This window comes from Rhinichthys klamathensis, unplaced genomic scaffold, assembly GCF_029890125.1.
Source record: "Rhinichthys klamathensis goyatoka isolate OS25496 unplaced genomic scaffold, OSU_Roscu_1.1 h1tg000234l_1, whole genome shotgun sequence".
Classification (NCBI taxonomy): Eukaryota; Metazoa; Chordata; class Actinopteri; order Cypriniformes; family Leuciscidae; genus Rhinichthys; species Rhinichthys klamathensis.
In genome coordinates, this window is record NW_026606757.1 from 178,922 (window position 1) to 199,501 (window position 20,580).

The 20,580-nt window shown below is 37.3% G+C and overlaps 2 protein-coding genes across 2 annotated transcripts; both read right to left on the reverse strand.

Annotated features, from left to right (window-relative positions):
• Window positions 1-225: 225 nt before the first annotated feature.
• Window positions 226-3,198, reverse strand: ccnb1 (cyclin B1). The gene is made up of 9 exons (XM_056265467.1): window positions 3,047-3,198; window positions 2,458-2,598; window positions 2,282-2,380; window positions 1,583-1,765; window positions 1,344-1,502; window positions 1,030-1,266; window positions 807-947; window positions 621-731; window positions 226-515 (listed from the first exon to the last, which is right to left on the reverse strand). Exons 1-9 carry the CDS (start codon window positions 3,065-3,067, stop codon window positions 414-416), a joined length of 1,194 nt encoding a protein of 397 aa, XP_056121442.1. The 5' UTR covers window positions 3,068-3,198; the 3' UTR covers window positions 226-413.
• A 1,080-nt stretch (window positions 3,199-4,278) lies between these two features.
• slc30a5 (solute carrier family 30 member 5) lies at window positions 4,279-14,696 on the reverse strand. Its single transcript, XM_056265474.1, has 16 exons — window positions 14,297-14,696; window positions 13,661-13,783; window positions 13,491-13,557; window positions 12,894-12,979; window positions 12,717-12,804; window positions 12,526-12,613; window positions 12,158-12,234; window positions 11,875-12,045; window positions 11,021-11,315; window positions 10,540-10,748; window positions 10,102-10,259; window positions 7,804-7,933; window positions 7,389-7,632; window positions 7,020-7,246; window positions 6,515-6,643; window positions 4,279-4,604 (listed from the first exon to the last, which is right to left on the reverse strand). The coding sequence occupies exons 1-16, from the start codon at window positions 14,365-14,367 to the stop codon at window positions 4,434-4,436; spliced, it is 2,334 nt and encodes a 777-aa protein (XP_056121449.1). The 5' UTR covers window positions 14,368-14,696; the 3' UTR covers window positions 4,279-4,433.
• Between the last annotated feature and the right edge of the window lie 5,884 nt (window positions 14,697-20,580).

A 20,580-nucleotide genomic window follows, 5' to 3' on the forward strand; every position in this document is an offset into this window, starting at 1 on the left:
AGAAATTTAGAACCAGCCTGGAGAAAACCACTTAAGAATTCAGGCCATCATAAAAGCAAGGAAGAGCAAAAGGCTAACAGGGATTTGATTCCTACTTTGAATTCTGAAAACCAGTGAGCTATTTCACAAACCCAGAACATTCAGCCATTAATCAAACCCCTTTTCAGACACGAAACACTTAAGTGTAAAATGTTAAAACGTTTATTTGAATTCAAATGTACAAGGTAGCAAACTTTGAATCATTCATCAACATTAACGGTCACCTTTACTAGGACATGGCAGTGCAGATAAAAATAATTACCTGTAAAAACAATCAATGATAAAAGTTGCAATAGTAAAAGCATGCATAAGTTACAATTTTTACAAGGCAGCACACAGTGCTTAAGTCTCTTGATCATAACCCCACACACACACTATGAGATTTGCTTGGCCAGGTCCTTGATCAAGGAGGACTTAAGCTGAGAAATTGAGGCAATTCTCATCTGTTTCTGACTGGAATACTTGTTCTTCACAGCCTGGAGAAGAAAGCAAACTCTTCAGTGGGTCACATTAACAACATCTAGACACTAAAAAGCTACTGAAGACAAAGTAGGCCAACTTATCAGACTGAAGCCACTCACCAGGTGCTTTGAAAGCCCCTCATTGACCCTCACAACATTTTTGGCAATATGCTGCATCACAGGAACTAGCATCTCTTCTGTGTAGCCCATATAATGCTGAAGAGTAGGGGTCTGTAAAACACCAAATGGAATGGTTAGATTTTTATATATATAAAAAAACTAGAACAAGACCATCCAAGAACTTACCCAGTCACCACAGCTGAAGACCTTCAGGGTGAGGGCATAAGCTGCACTGGCCACCTGGGAAGGAGGAATGTGGACCATGTCATAGTCGACCATGGTAAGCTCCAGGAAGTACTTGGCCAACGTGTGATGCTCTGCAGTAACCTGCAAAACAAACCCTTTTAGTATTAACAATGTGAACATACCTCAGAAGCACTTCTGAAAGAATATGGGTAAACCTGCTTACATCGCCAATTTTGGAGGCTCTCCTGAGGAACTGTAGTGGAAGAGGCCTTCCAAAACCAAAGTCGAGGACTCTCAGGATCTTCATCTCCATCTCCCGGATCTGACCAGTGGTATAGGCACGGTCGGTCACAAAGGCAAAGTCTGCAATCTCTGGTGGGTACATCTCTTCATACTTTGAGGCTATGAACATGGCTGTTACACCAACAAGCTGGAGCTGCTTCTTTGGAACTGGATTATCCTGATTGAGGGACAAGTGGAGGCTATTAAAACAACCTTAAACACCATGCAGTGAACCAAAACTGGAAAGGGACCCACCTGAAGGAAGCGGTCAATGATTGCAACAGTCATGTACATGGTCTCCTGAAGCAGCCTGAACTTAATTTGAACTTGCACAAGCCAGTCAATAAGAATGGCACGCATGTTTCCTGTGACTTCCTTTCCTTCCAGATATTTCTGCCTAACAGCTTGCTCGGTCTACAAGAGAAGCAGAAAAGCTCACCTTTCCGAACACGTCAGCATTATAACAAAATCAACGAAGCATATTTTCTGCAAACCTCAAGCTGACGGAGATACAAATAGATGTCCTTGACATATTCACTGCAAAGCATGGGATTATCATAGTCATCCGCATCCACATCCTTGATATTAAGCAGAACATCAGAGAACGCCTGACACAGATCATCTGAAGCACAGCCAGAGGTCTCCATGGGAACAGGAGATGAAGGCTCAGACAAAATCTGCAATGGAAAACTGAAGTGAATCTTTTTGCATTAAGGTGGCAGAATAGATACTTCAAGAATTCAGAATAGCAGCAACATCCAAACACTTCAGAGCCAGCACTAGGGGGCATTAACCCCTGCTGGTTAATACTAGAACTACAAGGATTGTAGAACTTTTTATTTTATAAATGAATGGCAATAACAGTTTCCCTACTGACAGAGAAACAGTTATTGCCATATATAAAATAAAAAAGCTAGTCTGCATTAGAAAGATAAGTCACGTGACTAAAGCTCCCAGAAGTTAGCAAATATGGCAGGCTGCTGTAACACTTTCAGGATTAAACCCACACAAGTTTGAACCAAAAAGAGCATTAACCCAATGCTAGGAGACTTGGCAGAAGCTAGGCCATTTGAGACATGTCAAACGCAAGCTACCGTTTTCTTGACTTGTAGTCATGTGGACAGCAGCTTCCATACTACTGACGTTATATTCTGGTGAACTGACCCTTTAAATGCCGCGCATATACTGCTCACCTGAACGTCATGCTTCACTTTAGGAGACTCTTTTTTGGGCTGTTGAACCACAGGCGCTTTCTCAGCCACAACCTCCGCGTTGGGTGCAGCCTTCACCTCCTGTTTCAAAAGGTTAAGTCATGGTTGAGACAAAGGCAGCTGAAATGGGAATTGCCCGGAGAAGAGACGGCACTTACCTTCTTCCTCAAAGCCTGTCGTGCCTGCGGATTGTTGCCAATCTCCCCCAGCGCGGCCCGAGGTCTGAGTCCGGGCTTGGTCGCTACAGCTGCTTTTCCGGGCAGAGCGTTCTGATTCTCGCTGCTGGCAAGGCGGGTGTTCTACTCAAGACAAGAGGGTCATGGGTAAGTTTTGCATAACGAGTAGCTGGGGCAATTGGTTATGCGAGACATTTAAAAGTGCTACATCTGTAGAAATATGTTTGAATTCTAGGACACGCGTTTAAAAACGGCACACGAGGACCGAAAGCACGCTAGTACAAACTAGTTAACAGCACTAATGTGAACTAAAGTTAGTCTCTGAAATGCATGCAGTTTACGTGCTAACGTTACCTATTACGCAGAACGTGCACAAACTTTTGATAGAACATATGCTAAACTAAAAACGAAGGTAAAACACCACACTAACATAGTAACGTGCAAGATAAGGAAATATTTCAGGGTTTTCCCAGATCAACTTAAAAAAGACAAATAATTTGTTCTTTAGTATAAGACGCATACACTTTGAGTTCCAAAACAATAAAAAAAAACGCATTTAAAAACAACTTACCCTTGTGACACGGAGAGCCATTATTTCAGGAGGATTATTGCTGTGACTCGATGAACAAACTGGTTGATTCTACTCAAGCGAGCTCGATGTAGCATTGCATTTCCTCTGTGGTTTAAATTGTCGCTCTTTCGAACGTGATTCGCTGGGTTCGAAAATCATTGAGCTCCGATTGGCCCAGTCGCACCTGATTTCAATGCGTTACTAGGACAACTTGTGACCACGTGACGCCCAGGGGCGGGGATACCAGTCGAACGTGTTCTTTTGTAGTGTGTACTAGAGTTTGCGTGCTTGCCACTGCCACCTTTTGCTGCGGAGCGTGTGTCTGCAACTGCGGTACCACAAAAACCGCGTTTGTGAAAACACATTCTCAGAAATTTTGTCAACAACATTGCTCACATTGAGAAAACCCAACTTATGTTCCTCTTATGTTTATAACAAGATGACACTTATTACTAACGTTTAAATATTATATTTAGAGTATAATTATTAGTATGCATAAATAAATTATACAACTATTTACTGCTACTAATTCAATTTAAAAATATAATTTGCACACACCTAAACAATTGCACATACCACACTAATGTTTTTATAGACTTATCTAAATGCATAAGCTATCTGTATTATCATCTAAAATTTCCTTCTTTCAATGATAAACCTTTCATTGACATAAGTAGGTCTACTGCTGTTGCTGTAGCCTATTGCACATTAGACAGATAAACCTCGACTTTAAAAAAAACTTTCCCCGACCCCAGTAGCCTACCACAATAAAAAAAATTGATGACCAATTAATTTGCCACGTGTTATAATTTTAAAGCGCACAACCTATTTTTATTTATTAACATTTGTATCAGTGCTTTGATTCGTGTATTCATTGTTTGATCCCATACTTCATGTTATTAGAAAAAATAAATAATTGTGTGATTTCATATGCCCTGCTAACCCACAAATCAGGGCTAATGCCTTGCTTACAAAGACCTTGCCTGTAAATACATTATTAATTAATGAAATAAAAGAGGTATTATTAAAATATGGCTTTCATTTGTTCACTTATTTCTGTCACGTATTACAGTGAATAAATAATTACATTTTATATGCATGTATGGTTGAAAAAAAACAACCATCAATGGAAATAATTGGAATGTGACTAAAATGCAATATGAAATGTTTTAAAGAGGATGGACCCCACCCCCCTCAAAAAACAAACAAACAAAAACATTTGTGTTCATAAAATAATATAATATTTTATTGTTTCTAACTGTTAGGAACCTTACAGAGTGTAGCCATCATAAAATTCATTTTTACATTTTTTAATAAAAAAAATGAGATTATAATTATACCTTAGATCCCTTTATTTCTTAATATTTAAACGTGTTAAAACAAGAGTTTACATGATACATGTGCCGTCTTTATAATATTTCATGGATTCCATCTGTTGTGTCATGGCTAAAACCTCGTGGAATCCAGTGCTTAGGCCAGACATGTGCTGGAAGTAAGCCTCTTTTTCCAACTGTATAGTCAGGTTATTAACACCAGCATCCTTCAACACGGCAGACACCTGAGAAAATAAATTCAGTATTAAACAATACAAATTGGTCAGTAAGTTACTTTGTTTTTGGACAAAACAATAAAACCAATACATGAATCAACCAAAAAAAAAAAAAAAAAAAAAAATTGTAGGATATTATACACAAGATCTGACATCCGAAATGAAGTCTAAGTAATAAATAAATAAAAATATCTAGCTAAAGCTGCATCCCAATTCAGTGGCTACATCCTTCGAAGGCCACATTCAAAGGCCGATTGCGTCACAGCGGCGCGACACAGGCTGTCCCAATTCAAAGGCTCCTTCAAATGTGCCTCAAAATGCGTCCTTCATTTCCCAGGCAATGAAGGATAAAATAGATGGATCCTTCACGGCCTTGCCTACCTCAGAATTCATTAAGCGCCGGTGACGACAGGATTTTTTTAAATTTAAGTACTGAATTTTAACTTACTCAAATATCTAATGATATAAATGTAAAAAAAAAAAAAAAACGTTAAAGCGGTCATAATGTTGACATCTTACTAAGATGCAATTTTATATAGTTTATACTAGGTGATGAAGGTTATCCTGCTCCTGGAGGGCCACTGCCCTGCAGAGTTTAGCTCCAACTTGCCTCAACACACCTGCCTGGAAGTTTCTAGCAAAGCCACTGGAAGGCAAACCTGCAACCTTTAGCCAAAAAAGCATTACGGCTAAAGTTAATGCTCCAGCTTTGGCAGTACGCAGTGAAGACAAGAGGCCGTTTTTTTTGGGGGGGGGGGGATATCAATGAGGAGAGGCTTCACTATGCAGAATAAACAGCTTTTGTGAGGAAATAGCTTATCATTTAATAAATCAATAGCCTTATTGCTAATCTTCAACATGAAAAAATAAACAAAATAATGTGTACTCTCTATGGCTTCCAGGTTTCAACAAATAAATTAGACTTGCATTGTAATGATTTATGACTGCTGTGTATGTCTAATAATGATATAACGCTTCTTAATGAATGGAGGTAAACAAAATATAAAGATTTTAATAAATAAATGTATTCTTTCTATGGCTTCCAGATTTCAACAATTAAATTACAAATACATTTAGTGTGTAGTATCACTAGTATGCATGCACAATAAAGCTGTTTTTAAATGAACAGATTTAAATCTAATCTTAAATGTGGTTTAATGCGCACTGTAGTGATCAGCTAATAGCTAATAGAGCAAACCGCTCAGTAAAGCACATTCCACAAACATTGCAGTCCTACTGTACATTTACTAGTGATATAATACCAAATATAGAGCATTATTCAAACGCGCTAATCAACAAGAAACCGTGTGTAACGTAAACTAACAAAACGCTGGCCACTGACATCACTGCCATTATTTGATAGGCTGAGGTGCCTCACGTGATCCATGTTAGCCGTTATGCTTTGGTTAAATATGGTAAGAGCCACAGACCCTCTCTAACAAGACAATCTCTGTTTCTATCATGCTGCCTAGTAAGACCTTGATTAGCTGATTCAGGTGTTTTAATTGTAGTTAAAGCTAAACTCTGCAGGACAGTGGCCCCTCTAGGAGCTGTATTGGACACCCCTGGTTTATACTCTTTGTTATGTACATAAATGGACCAAGGTGAACATACTTTGAAAACAAAACAAGGTTCACAACCTTTCTGACAGTTGAATATAACTTTCAAAAAAGTCCAGTACAAATGTTACTGCTGCTCAACAACAGCAGCTGTCAAAGTTGATTCCATAGGCTAGACGTCCGATTTAACCACGTTTGGTCTAACCTTGAAGTCCACGTCCTCCGAAAGATGCAGCCTCTGTATTGGGACACATCTTAAATCTCTAATCCTTAGGCAAAATGGTAATACAAGCCTTGGAAAGCCCAAACAAATTGCAGTAAATTTGTAAACAAGCCATGTTCAAGATGTAGCATTCATACCTGTTGAATAACTCGTTGTTCTACTACATCAGACATGAGTTGGAGATGGATGGTTCCAGCAATGACACTGGCAGAATGTCTCCAGAAGTGTGGATCACGGTAGGATAAAACGCCTTCTATTTTCTGAATCTTAGACAAAAAGGAAGCATTAAATTATATGCAATGTAAAGCATTCAATTTGGTAATCCAAAATGTTTAAGCTACACTAACCAGCCAAAAGTTTGGAATTACGCTTTTTGAAAGATACTTTGGAAAGAAGTCTCTTATGCTCACCAAGTTTGACCTTTTATTTAAAAACAGTAATATTGTGAAATATTACAATTTAAAATACTAGTTTTCCATTTTAATATATTTGAAAATTTACTATATTCATGTGATGGTAAAGCTTAATTTTCAGCAGCCATTACTCCAGCCTTCTGTATCACATGACATGATTCTTTAGAAATAATTATAACTATTCCAAACATTTGACCGGCAATGTATATACTGTATATTTTTTCTATACCTTCTCAAGTGCAAAGTTAAGCTCCTTGTCATTTTCAGGTGGCGTTCTCAGGAGAAGAACCTCACAGGCGTCTTTTAACAAAGGAATAACACTGAGAAAAATCAGTGTGGCAATGAAGAGTGAACAAATGGGATCTGCGATCAGCCATCCAAACTGTTTAATGAGAAGGGTGGATATAATCACTCCGACACTGCCCAGTGTGTCAGCAAGCACATGTAGAAACACTCCTGCAAACAGGATAAGGAAATGTCATCTTCAAAAGGTTGAAAAGCATCAGGATTGATAAATGATAATTTAATTTCTGGATTAACTAACCTTGCCATGTCTATAATAAAAACAAATCATACTCATTACAGAGTACAGACCCACCTCGCATATTAGCATTCATTCCCCCTCCAGCAGACCCGTGGGAATGCCCGTGGCTGTGAGAGTGACCGTGTCCTCCATGACTGTGTCCATGTCCTCCATGGGTGTGTTCTGCATTGCCGTGCCCATGGTGTGAGTGGCCGTGCTCATGCCCAGAGCAGCTACTTTTGGAGGCCCCATGGGAGTGTGCATGACTGAAGGCACAGATGCCCACCAGATTAACAAGGAGTCCACCAACCGAAACTGGCTTTAAGGAACAAATGGATCAAGGGCAAGCATGAGCATGAGGTGACAGGATTCATGTGTGAAACTTTGCATAACATTTATTTGTTCAACTAGCAAAACCCATTCAAGACACCAACTTGGCAAATGCTTTGTCAATCCTGACAACTATGTCTTGCAGGTTAGCTGTACATACCGTTAGCATATCTGTGTTGATGTTAGGTGGATCGATGACTCTGGTGACTGACTCCACAAACACAAAAAAAGCTATGACCATGAGAAACAGGCCATTGATAAATCCAGAGAGGATCTCCACACGACCGTACCTGAAATGAGAAAAGTCACAATGTTAGCACCAAAAATGACAAAACACAATTCCGTTATGTCCAGTAATCAGGGTTCCCAGACTTCCCACACCAATGAGTTCCCATGTATTTTCCATCAATCATTTTTAAAAAAACAACTGTTGATTCAGAATGATTTGTTAATGAATCAATCAGACATGTTTTGTGAACCAGTTTGATCAATTCATTGTAAAGAACAGAATAAAAAAAACAACACACATGGTTTACAGGTTAAACACAGCCATAACTCCATAAGTGATAGTAGAAACACAATTTATGATATATATGACCAAACTTTCTAGAGGAAAGGGGTTAAAAATGAAAATTCTGTCATTACCCTCATGTTCCAAAGCCGTAAGACTTTCGTTCACTAAATTTGAGAGATTTTGGTCCCTCCATAGACAGCTACGCAATTACCACTTTGACACGTAAAACGAATCCATATGAATTGGGCGGTTTATTTCAAATTTTTATTAAGAGACTCAACTGCTTTATATGATGAACATTAAATTTAATCTTTTATTCACATTTAAACTTTGATCAAAGAACTTAAACAGAAGCTCAACTGAACCTGCTTGACGCACGAGAACAAACCTCTTGCTGAGCTCAAACGTGCTGTGTAACACACGAGAATGAATCTCATTGGGTCTCGCACGTCAAGTGAACATGATTGAGCTTCCGTTTACCATGACTGATGTGTGAGTTGATGAATGTTTATATGTGAATAAAAGCCTAAATTCAATCTGTTCATCATATAAATGTCTCTTCAGAAAATTTTGTACTAAACTGCTCAATTCATATGGAATAGTTTAACGATCTCTTTATGAACTTTTTGAAGCATCAAAGTGCTATTTGCGTAGCTGTCTATGGAGGGACAGAAAGCTCTCAGATTTCATAAAAAAAAAAATCTTAATTTCTATTCCGAAAATTACCATTTAATTGATTATTTTAACCCCTTTTTTACTTATGAATTTGTTTTATGCACCATTCTATGTGCATATAAGTTGTTGTTGGAGAAAACATATAAAATCCTATAGGTATATGAGCTGTTTAATAAATAGAATTACACACAAATAAATCAATAGTATAAACTTTGACTGAACATAAGGTTGCTACAAGTATTATGAGATTAAATCTCAACATAACTAATATATTGTACACTATTATGCGAATAATTCTCAAAATAATTAATATATCATACACTACAGTTAAACGAAATCTAAAAAGCCTTGGTCACAATCAAGTTGAATTTTGGGATATTGAGCTGCTTTAAGTGTACATAGGCATAGCTTCGCTCCCTCGTTCAAAATTTGAGGGGACGAGGGTCTGTCCATATAAACTTCCCTCGTCCCCTCCACGAAGTGGAACACACTTCAAAATGGCGACGGGGATTCCCCCGAGGGGAAGTGCTTAGGGAAGTTTGTGAGTGCGTGTCTCATAGAACTGATAAGAATGTAAATGTGTACCTTGAAATGCAATGTAAGTCGCTTTGGATAAAAGGGTCTGCCAAATGCATAAATGTAAATGTAAAAGCCTTGGTGTGCCCCGGTGTGCTTAAAAAGCTGGAATACACTACACGATTCTACAGTAATTTCCGAGAGTCATAGTGAGTCGTGTAGTGTATTATGAGCACAGACTTAGACACAGATTTTTTTAGCTTCAGACTATGATTTCATCCAGTTGGAGGATATCAGACATGTTTGATATTTTAAATCACTTTTATAACAACTCTTGTTTTTAGTTTTCATGCATCTCTTAGCAATGAAGCGCATGTTTCTGCGTGACATGGTTGTGTTTGGAACAACTTGAAAGTCTGGTACTGTCATCCTCAGTTCTGTTTAGTTTTTTCCTTGTTTCAGCGCTTCAAGACACGCAATGATTGACAGGGTGGGGCGGGGACGTGCATCGGAATCGGCTCGGAATGCATTTTCAATTCCACATGGAATTTTGCTACATTCATTGCGGGGCATTTAGTGAACATGCAATCACAAAGTGTCTTAACTTTGAGTGTAAATGCAATTAAGAAAAATTCTTGTTTTGTGAGTATTTCATCGTCCACAAGCCAAATCAGTCTGCTCGCTTACAAATGTATAATGTGAATTCATTTCACAAATAAGTTATCCTAAAATTAGCAAGCAGCACTACCTTACCCATAGGAATATATCCTTGTTGCTTTCCATCTGGTCATGAGGGCAGCAAATAACCCCAGGACCAAAGCCGAGCAGTCAAACAGCATGTGGAAGCCATCAGAGATCAGCCCCAGACTGTTGGTCCACACACCATAGAAGAGCTCCACAAATGTGAAGGCCTGAACAAAGATCAACACAACTCTTATCAATACTGTTGAAGTAGGTAGGTCATTGTTTAAAGTATAGGCAAGTTATATCAGACAGGCCGTTAAAGTAGGTCATGGAGCTCTAAAGCTTATGAACATTTGAATCATACAATCCTTTTCTGTAATTCTGACAAGAAATAAACATTTTAAGCAATTAACAATAAAGCACTTAAACTGAGCATCTTCTACACTTCATGACCAAAATATAGTAAACACACGAGTTGAAGTGGCCATCCTACAGAAGCTAATGTACCAGATTGAGACAGAGGAAGTAGAAGATCTGCCGCGAGTCATATTCCTCCAGGATCTGTTTGAGTGAGTCTTTGATGAAGTGAGGCAGAGACTGGGACGTGTGCTGAAGCGCATCACCCATGAAGTTATAAAGAGGAGTTCCTTCAGGGGAATAACCCACCAGTGTTCCCTTCTGACCTTTTGAAGAAGGGGCTGACAGTATGCTATCAGCTGAAAACATCAAATGGTACATTCAATTAGGACAAAGAAAGATGTGGTACTTTCAATGAGTTTTACATCAACGCCTTTTTGTTGATGTGGTTTAATGACCTGTTTTAACATTTACAACACTATGATGATTATTTTTACTTCTTCCACTTTTTTTTTATCTACACCCTATCGTACACTTGACATTTACATATCAGATTCTGTGATAGGGGAATATATAAATCTTTCAAAATGCATTCTTTGCATTAAATCTTCTATCAGAGATATTAACTTACCCATGATGAAGAAGCAGGCACTGACCAGCACTCCACCAGACAGCACATGCTCAGTGCTACTCTGCTGGTTGTTTCCTGGCTTACTTATCACTCTGAGCTGGTCGGTTAGCGGGTGGGTCCAGAAGTTTGCCAGCACCAGGCCACTGAGGAACAGGAAGATGGAGCCATATCGAGCACAGCGTGAGGTTTCCAGCTTTGCAGTGCAGATGGACTCCACGTAAAAGTCCAGAATCATCACAGAGAAGATGATCATGGCAAATGGCAAGATGAGGCCAGACCAGGATTCCACCTTACTCTGCGGATTTCCATTTTAAAAAAGGAGCTTTCATGAGTGTCTGTAAGAACTTACATGAGTGTCTGTATTGTTTTAAGTGTTTGATGAGGCTAATGCATCTGAAGATGGTGCACTGTTTTTGTTTTAATAATTTTACACTGACTGTACTCTCAATGCTAACTGATTCCCAATGACCATGACAAAATAAACTTAACTGATAAAACACATTTCGAATCTGTAGTCTTTCTCATTTGGGAAAAGGGACCAAAATAATGTCTCATGGACAAAAACACCCATAACGTTTTAAGATTTTATTCATTTACATGACTTTTTCCAAGTCTAGAAATCACACTTTTAAAGTTAGGCTACCTCATATATCCAGGTTTTCCAATGGAACCCTGATTGTTTAAAGGAAACAAACAGTTCTTGAATGGATGAACTAAAATAAGAAATATTTGAGCTTATTTTAAATTATTTTAAGTAATTTTGAGGCCCCCTTTGAAGGTTTGCTGAGCCCCTCTACTGGGCATGGACCCCTGGTTAAGCAGAAAACAAAGCTGGTTCTTCTCCTGGTTGTTACCTCAGTGGTTGCAGACAGCACTATGACCCAGGGCAGCAGAACTACAGCCGACACGAGGTTAGATAAAGCATATAGGCGTTTTGCACCCCCAATCTCCACTGATAATTTTCTAGATGCTGTGTTGAAAGCCACCTTCAGGCACAGGGCTAGAACCAGCAGAACCACTCCACCCTGCTCAGAAAATGAGAATTAATCACCATGATATCACTGATCCTTCATCAGAGTCAGTACTGTAGTAAACAAACACTCTTAAAGATTTTTTAACAAATGATCAAAAACACACCTTGTGGTCCGCCACACCTAAAAAGGCAATCCCTGTGTACAACGCATGGGTGAGAGCACTGTCATGGTGCCCCTCAGCTATAAGACCGTGTTAAGGAGTATACAGTTGTAGATAAAACCAAAGAGTAAACATTTCCAAATACACATTCATGATGATATTGTGAACGATTAATCTGTAGATGTCATTGCAAAGAATAAAATGTTTATCCACCTCTGAGTCTGAAATAACTTTCCCTTTAGTCGGAAAACAGTTGTTATTTTTGCCATTTTGCCTGCAAGGCAAGCCGGTGTCATTAAAGAGGCAGAAATGACAGATTTCACCTTGATTTAATAACAGTGTACACCTTTTTGCTACAGTTGTAAGGATACGGTGCTCTGCCATCTTTGCCATGAGATCATCATTATCAAAGAGCAAAAGGCAGATCACAGCAATTATGAATAAAGCAGCACCCCTTGTCTATAAAAAAAAAACAAAGAAAAAAAAAGAGCACATGGAAATGTGTCAGCTGGTAAATATGGTTCATTCTGAGATACGGTTATGATTTCTCTACATTTCTGACCTTAGAAGGTCCCCCTCCAGAGCTGGTAAAGAGAACGCTGAGGAGAGAAATCACCACCACATCACTGTGCTCAAACAGCAAAAGGGTCCTGAAAGAAATCACTTAAGTTTAGGCCAAATGCTTGATAAATAAAAAATAATGAAACATGTTTATTTTAGATTCAGCCCAAAGACATACCTGAGTGGCCCACAGAGTGTCAACCCAAAGAAACCCAACAGGGAAATGACGCAGCTCATGACCGCATGCTTGAGTATTTTTATCCACTGAAATCAGAAGTTAAACAGATGAAATCAGGCTGCCATGAACAAAATAGGTCCACATGAAAAGGCATTTGCAATCCATTTTACTTCCATAATATACAGAATGAGCATGTCATGCTATTATTGCTGTAACTTTTAATGCATTAACCAATATTAAATTTGGCAAGTGGCTAACAGTTGACGTTGTAATAAATATGATTAATTTTTAAGTGAATAAAAGCCTAAACTGAATCTGTTCAGCATAACAATCATGTCTCTTCAGAAGATTTGGATTAAACCACATATATGGATCACTTTAACAATATTTTTATGAATGTTTTTTTATGTGTGGAATGTTCTGGTTCCATGGACTTTCAAAGGATGGACTAAAAGGATGAGAGAATATTAAAATATTTCATGCGTTTCGAAGATGAACAAAGGGGTTTGGCAAGTTTTTTTTGTTAACCCTTTAAGTGGTAAGAGTTTTAAAACTGATGAATTGAACAGTTAAACTAGAATTAGAAGAACTTTGTACCTGTCTCTTGGGGATAATTTTTCCAGATGAGAATGGCTTTTGAAAGAAAACCAATATCATCGCACACCTATGCAGAAAAGAGAAGGTCTTTATATGATCAGAAATAATGGAAATAAACAATCATGACACTTGTATTCTTTAATATGTAAATGTGTGATGTCACTCCTTACCCCATTTTTAAAATAAAGAGAAACTGTACAATATGCACAACTTTGAGGAGATCATATGACTCAAATATCCCAAAAGCCTTCAGCAGCTTGGTAAAGTAGAGTAATACTATGTACCGGGTCAGTCTGAAAAAGAAAAAGAAACCATTCAGTAAAGTAGAAAAGTAGATAAATAAAGCTGAGCTATTCTTACAATGGTATTACCATAAACTACCATGGAAAACATTGCAATGCTATAGGTTTTGGACATCATCATGGTAATACCAAAGTATTCTCTGAATGTGGTGAACAAAAAATGCAGATACCTCATACCTTACAAAAAGTACTGTAGTGATACTATGGTAGAGTGAAAGGATGCACCGCACAGAAATATTATGGTACTTATATGTATGGTACTACAACATACAATGGTATTTATTGGCATTTCATTTCCAACAAGAATAAGAAGTTACTTTTCTGTAAGTCATTCAAGACGGTCCACTACAATACATCAGCTCATACAAAAAGGTATGTTTATCTTTAATCATGCTACCGTAGTAAAACCAGCGTCACCACCTCATAACATCAGTGTAACGTGGTACTTCCATAGTACTGTAAGAGTATTATTTTAGTGTAATATTTGGACACTCTTCCGTTTACCTGGCATCTGGAACCTCAACTCGCCCCAGCTTCCCACTGGAGATGACATTACTGCTGTATTTTTCATCCATAATTCTGCTGCTGTGTTTATGATCTTAGATCTTTTACTGTTTATCTAAGAGCTCATCTTTGAGAAACAAAAGCTGTTATGTGTCTAACGTTAACTGCGTTAGCCTGTTTAAGTTAGACAGCTGAAACCGAAAATAACAGCACAATTCAGGGCCGTTTGGTGCTGAAATCGCTCATGTAACGTTAGTGGTAATCCACAACAGTGAACTCTGAAATAAAAACCGTTGATTTTCGAAATACATACTGAATGATAAATCTATTTCCACTAGCTAGCAGCTACATTATGAACTGATGTGGTAGTGTGACGTGACCATTTCCTCACATATGGCTACAATCAATGAAGACTTTCAAAATAAAAGTCATGTATCACCGAGACAAAATATTTACATGAAATATATCCTGCTAATTATGTTATTTATGAATACAAAAATTAAAAATGTTATTGCTAATTGTGATATATGTAAAAGGAAACCTTAAACAGATAATTATAAGTCCTTTGATTTAAACATTTTACTTTGACTTTACAATAGCTTTGAAATTCGGTTGTAACGTCATGATCCATGTGTAAAAATGGTAGAAACAGGTCATTACTGGGATTCTGTGGCTATTGTGTCCTCAGTAAACCTCATGATAATTACTGCCTTAAAATCCTGGACAATATTTTAAACCGGTCTTAGTCATAAATAACACAATTTGAGTTCTTTAAAAGCTAATTTAAAAATATATATTTGAGACATTTTACAGCATTTTGAACCAACATGTAGGCCTATCACCATTTTTCCTATGTCCCCATCCCAATTTCACGATAAATACAACTTACCATTGGGGATTTTTTTTCTGTGTAATTCTCTAATGTAGCTATGTATTCTTTCAAATATTAAATTTATTTTAGCCATTTTAATCAACATTTTTAGCTTGTCCTTCAATTGAATGTCCTCCCTGTTATTTTGACCACTTTCCCTTTAAATGAAAATTGGAAAAATTAAATAACATCATATCATGAAACATCATATCGTCACTACTTTGTTTGGAGGGAAAACAACTTTCAAAACTTATTTAAATTGTCTATTTTTTACCAATTTTATCTTTCAAATTTGATGTGGTCGACCTACATCCAAGGGAAAATTTTAAAAAGTTAGTAGAAAAATCATAGTTTTAAAATTACAATGTTAAAGACCATGCGATCACTGAGAGTGATATTGATTGTAAAAGTAATTCATGTTTAAAGTTGAAAAAGTAGTGTATTTAAATTTCTTTGGGAATGTTTACATTTTTGTTTCCCATCTAAATCCAGTTCAAACTAAAGTAATAATATAACTAGTTGTATGTGAGAGATAGGAAATCATCCATTCATTCATTACCACACTGTCATTATTTTGTCCACTCTGTTATCAGTTTGTCCATAAGCATTTTTTTTTTCTTTTTTCTTTTTTTTTTTAAGTCAACACTATCAACGACAATATGAAGGTGCATTCAGGTCATGTCATAATTGCTGTTATTAAGAGACTTCAACTTTTAAGTCTCGTAAAAGTTCTCATCCTCATAAAACTCGTAATTACAACTTGTAAACTGGGAATTTTTCGAGAGCTTCAACCTGACAGCTGCAGATAGTGTTGCCAAAAAAAAGCATAATTCGAGGGGCTGCTCTCTAGCTGTTTGCAGAGCCAGTGGGTGGAGCTTGATGTCCAGCTCTCCCTTTCTGGACCTATTGAGTGTTGCTTGAAGGTCCAGCCAAATCCTAACCCTATACCTATAACACAGGTGTGTCCAAACTTGGTCCTGGAGGGCTACTGTCCTGTAGAATTTAGCTCCAACTCGCCACAACAAACCTGGAAGTTTAGTATGCCTAGCCTCTGATGCTCTTCTGTCATTTTTGACCGAAAATTTTTACATTTCTTTTTTTTTCTTTTTTTTTTCTCTTCTTCATGGGAATGGTACGAAACTTGGTAAAGGTTTTGGCACTGCTGTGTGAACACACACACAAAAAAATCATGGACATGATTCGAACAGGTTAAATGGTCCTGAAAAAAATAGTCACATTGTACTCTTCGCGGTCAAAAATGACCGCATAGGAAATGAATGGGGGACGAATTTCACCTAGTGAAAGCTATAGATAAAATCTCACTGAAAGGTATTTTTTTTAGATATCAGGCTCGAATTTTGAACACATTTTGTTTAGATTTATGGCTTTGATTTTCAGTTTTAGAGTAAAACATGTTTTTTAAATATATATATATATTTAATTCATTTTTTCATGACAATAAACGTACAATTCTGTAACTTTGTTTACGTTCACTTTTTAAAAAATTCACTTCAGCAATAATCTGCCAAGTGTCATCTTTGAAAAGAGATCAAACTTAAGTCTGTGCTCTAAGCATTCAAGATTTACGACAGTTTAAGTTGGTAATCTAATTTTCTGGTCTATGCTCAAAAAGTGATTAAATGGATTATAAATACAGCAAAAATATAACTTAGTACCATAAAATCCCCTAAAAATACAAAATATTAAATAAAAAAAATATTATCGAACTAAAATATATAGGCCTACATTCATTTCATTGAAATTAAAAAAACAAAATTCAGTCATTTTTGACCGACACGTGAAGAGGACCAGAGGGATAAAACCTAATAAAACCTTGATTAGCTGGTTCAGGTGTGTATAATTGGGGTTGGAGCTAAACTCTGCAGGACAAAGGCCCTCCATTAGCTGGATTTGTCACCCCTGCCATAACCCTAAACCCGATTAGGTCAAACTCCACTCATCCACAGAGGTGGAGCTGGAAAAGCTCCAAGTAGAATGACATGTTGTCATCTCGAAATTATGAGATGTGTTCGACTTGAAGTGGTAGGCTACTGCATAGACCGTTCGGTGTATGACATTAAAGAACCGCAAGAGCGATTAGAGAGCAGACGGCTCTGTATACTTTTGAACTGCTCTCGTGGTACTTTAATGTCAGACACCTATCGGCCTACGAAACGCGGTTAATAAACAGAACTGCATGCGTTTTGCGGAGGAACATTGTAGCTATTTCTCTCTGTTTATGTACATGACGAGTCACGCAGGTACTAGGGCTACTAGTAAAATAGTTTTAGTATTTTAAATAGTTAATACTCTAAAATAGTCTGAATATCCGGTAGTGATTCAGGATAAGACAAAAACACGGTTCGGAAGATTCATGATATCCGTATAAAATTGTGTACATTTTTAATAAAAAAAAACCCGTTACATAGTGTACCTTTAACACATTTATTTTTATTGCTACAAGGTGAATCATGTGTGTTATTGATTTAGAACAGGCTACAGATGGAGGCCATGACGTCAGAAAGATATTGTGTAAAGTGCCATGACCTTTCTCATTGCTGCTGTCCCGCTCATATATCTTCATAATGTGCTCAGCAGAAATGCTCAATTGAATAGACTGTATACATTTAATGTCTGCAATTGTCACCTGATTCTATTTGCCATGAGCAGTGGCCTTTTAGAGTGTGGCTTGAGGTCATGGTACAGTTTAGAGACGTGCTATTTTCTTTATATCGTAAATAACTTTGAGGTGCAATGCATGTAAATGCATTTTATACACTGAAAAAGACTTAAGTTTATTGTTCCACACAGTGCACTTTTATTTGAGATACAGTGGAATAACATGATTAATTGTTACAGTTGGATCAGAGGTGATTAGAACTGTCCAGAGCCGGACAGTAACGGAGTACATTTACTTGAGTACAGTACTTAAGTACAATTTTGAGGGATCTGTACTTTACTCGAGTATCATTTTTGGGGAGTACTCATGACTTTACTCAAGTACATTTGAGAGGCAAATATTGTACTCTTTACTCCAATACATTTCTATCCATAACCGTGAGTACCCGAGTAAAAAAAAAAAAAGTAAAGAAAAATCTCGGAAACCCTCAATTTGTTGTTTCCCTCTCAAACGTGATTGGATTGTGCAGGCGCCACTGATTGGGACAGCCTATCAGCAATCACTTTCAGCTTTCCGCCAAAGTCAACTCCATGGTCAGATTTTATATTACACATTAATGTAAGCCAAGCATTTGGTTTGATGTTCTTGAGTATGTGGTGTGTTTAACACAGTCAGGTTCAAATGTGGCAGTGGCGTAGCCACGAGGGATTTCTGATTTCTTAAAAAAAAAAACTTTAGGAGGCAAAATATATTTTTACTGATTATGTGAATTACACTGCGCAAACCAAAGTAGGCTACTACCCAGCGAATGAAGAAGGGTTGGCGCTCAGTCTCCACAGTACATAAAATATTAATTTTGTTTTATTTTATTTTTTGGGTTTGCATTTATGAGGAAAAAACAATGTTATGCGCTCTGAAAAGCGGCATAAAAAATGCTTTAAAACTTTCACAGAGACATCAAACAGAAAACACAAAACCTTTCTTTAACCTGAATTTCGTTTTGCATTAATTGTATCTTAATTTGAATCAATGTTTCATCAACCAATTGCCTGGGTTTAATAAATAAGAAGTAAATAGCAGACGATAGATAAGAAACGGAGGCGCCGGCACGTGAACTGGATCTCGTCTCATAAATGAACCGAAACACAGTGTATAAGGTAGCCACTTGTTTATTAACAAGTGTTTATTAATAAACAATTAAAATATCTCCTTGCTATATTTTACATATTCATAATCATTCCTTTTGCCAGTTCTTTGTGACAGCTTTTAGGTGCTTTATTGGCAGCACCACCCTTACATGTGGTGTGTGTGTGTGTGTGTGTGTGTGTGTGTGCAGTGGTGTAGTCTACGTGATACGCAGGTATACGCCGTATACCCACTAGAAAATGTCAAGGATTTCCGTATACCCACTAGGAAAGGCCAAGGATATCCGTATACCCAATTAAAAAAGCGCGAGTATTCGTAACAACATCGTTTTGTGACAGAACTTTCATTCATAAATTCACCCCGCCGTCTGTGTTTGCGCAGCGGATCGAATCGAGGAATCCAGTCACAAATGTAACTTAGCCTACTGTAAAGCGTCACGCAATTTGGCCATTTTTGAAAGAATAAATCAAAAGTAGGGATGTACAACGAATGAAATCTCGATATGTACTAGTGTGTAAACTAGTGTACTCGTGTGTAAAGCTCAAAAAGACTGCTATAGAAATAAACTCTGCATGTTCTGCGTGTTTCTGTGAATGAGCGCTCAATGTGTGCTCTACTAGCTACACACTGAAGCGCGCTCATGGTGTTTTCAGCGTCTATGAGGAGGACAGGACATGCACACATTTGAACTTCATCGCAGACCTTTTATGAGAGTCACTTCACAAGAATTTTACCATTTCATTTGATAAAACTATCGTCATTCATTTGTATCATACTCACAAACTTTAAAGTCTTCATGACAACCTTTCAAAATAAAAGTTTTGTATAACGAAGAAAATATAACAGAAATAAATATATTACTATTGCACAGTTGAGTATACTTCAAGTAGGCCTAATAATAATAATAATAATAGTTTATTAAAACACACAGAAGCTCAGATGTCTTTAATTTACAACCCACCATAATAAAAGTTTGTAGAGAGAAAGAAAGTAACTCGAAGGAATTATTAAAGAAATTGCATAGTAAGATGTAGCCTACTATTTAAAATAATAATATTAATCAAATTTATTAAAACATAATTTGAAAGGAATATCACACAAGTTTTCACACGGGGGGGGGGGGGGGGGGGGGGGGGGGGGGGTAATATCACAGTATACTCACTACAAAAAACTAGACTACACCACTGTGTGTGTGTGTGTGTGTATTGTCCCCGCATTTAAAGATGGGACCCCCAAAAAATTAAATTAAATTAAATAAAGCAACATGGTAAAAAGATGAAAATGACTTGATTTTACTTTCAATTCCTTTTACATTCTCCAAGGTATTAACATTAACATTTTTCATAACTCCATGTAGGACGTTTCTGTGCATAAATGTAAGCACTGTGGCAGTAGATTAGTAATGCAATATTTAGAAAATCTACTCTTGTACTCTTCAAGTACTTTTAAAAACAAGTACTTTAGTACTTTTACTTAAGTAGACATCTGAATGTTGTACTTTTACTTGTACTTGAGTAAAATTTAGCAAGGGGTATCTGTACTTTTACTCAAGTAACAAAGCTCTGTACTCTGTCCGCCTCTGGAACTGTCTGTTTTATTTCCATTTCTTTCAGTATCTTAATGCTATATTGCATATAGGCCCTGGTT

Bases quoted from the DNA above. Each gene is read 5' to 3' on its own strand.
- ccnb1 (XM_056265467.1), bottom strand. From the start codon at position 3,067: ATGGCTCTCCGTGTCACAAGG. The intron at 2,381-2,457 runs GTAAGTGCCGTC...CTTTTGAAACAG, and splicing joins GACAGGCTTTGAGGAAGAAG to GAGGTGAAGGCTGCACCCAA. The intron at 1,267-1,343 runs GTGGGTCCCTTT...TCCCTCAATCAG, and splicing joins TCATTGACCGCTTCCTTCAG to GATAATCCAGTTCCAAAGAA.
- slc30a5 (XM_056265474.1), bottom strand. From the start codon at position 14,367: ATGGATGAAAAATACAGCAGTAATGTCATCTCCAGTGGGAAGCTGGGG. The intron at 12,805-12,893 runs GTATGTCTTTGG...GATTTCTTTCAG, and splicing joins ACACTCTGTGGGCCACTCAG to GACCCTTTTGCTGTTTGAGC. The intron at 10,749-11,020 runs GTAAGTTAATAT...TGATGTTTTCAG, and splicing joins TGCCTGCTTCTTCATCATGG to CTGATAGCATACTGTCAGCC.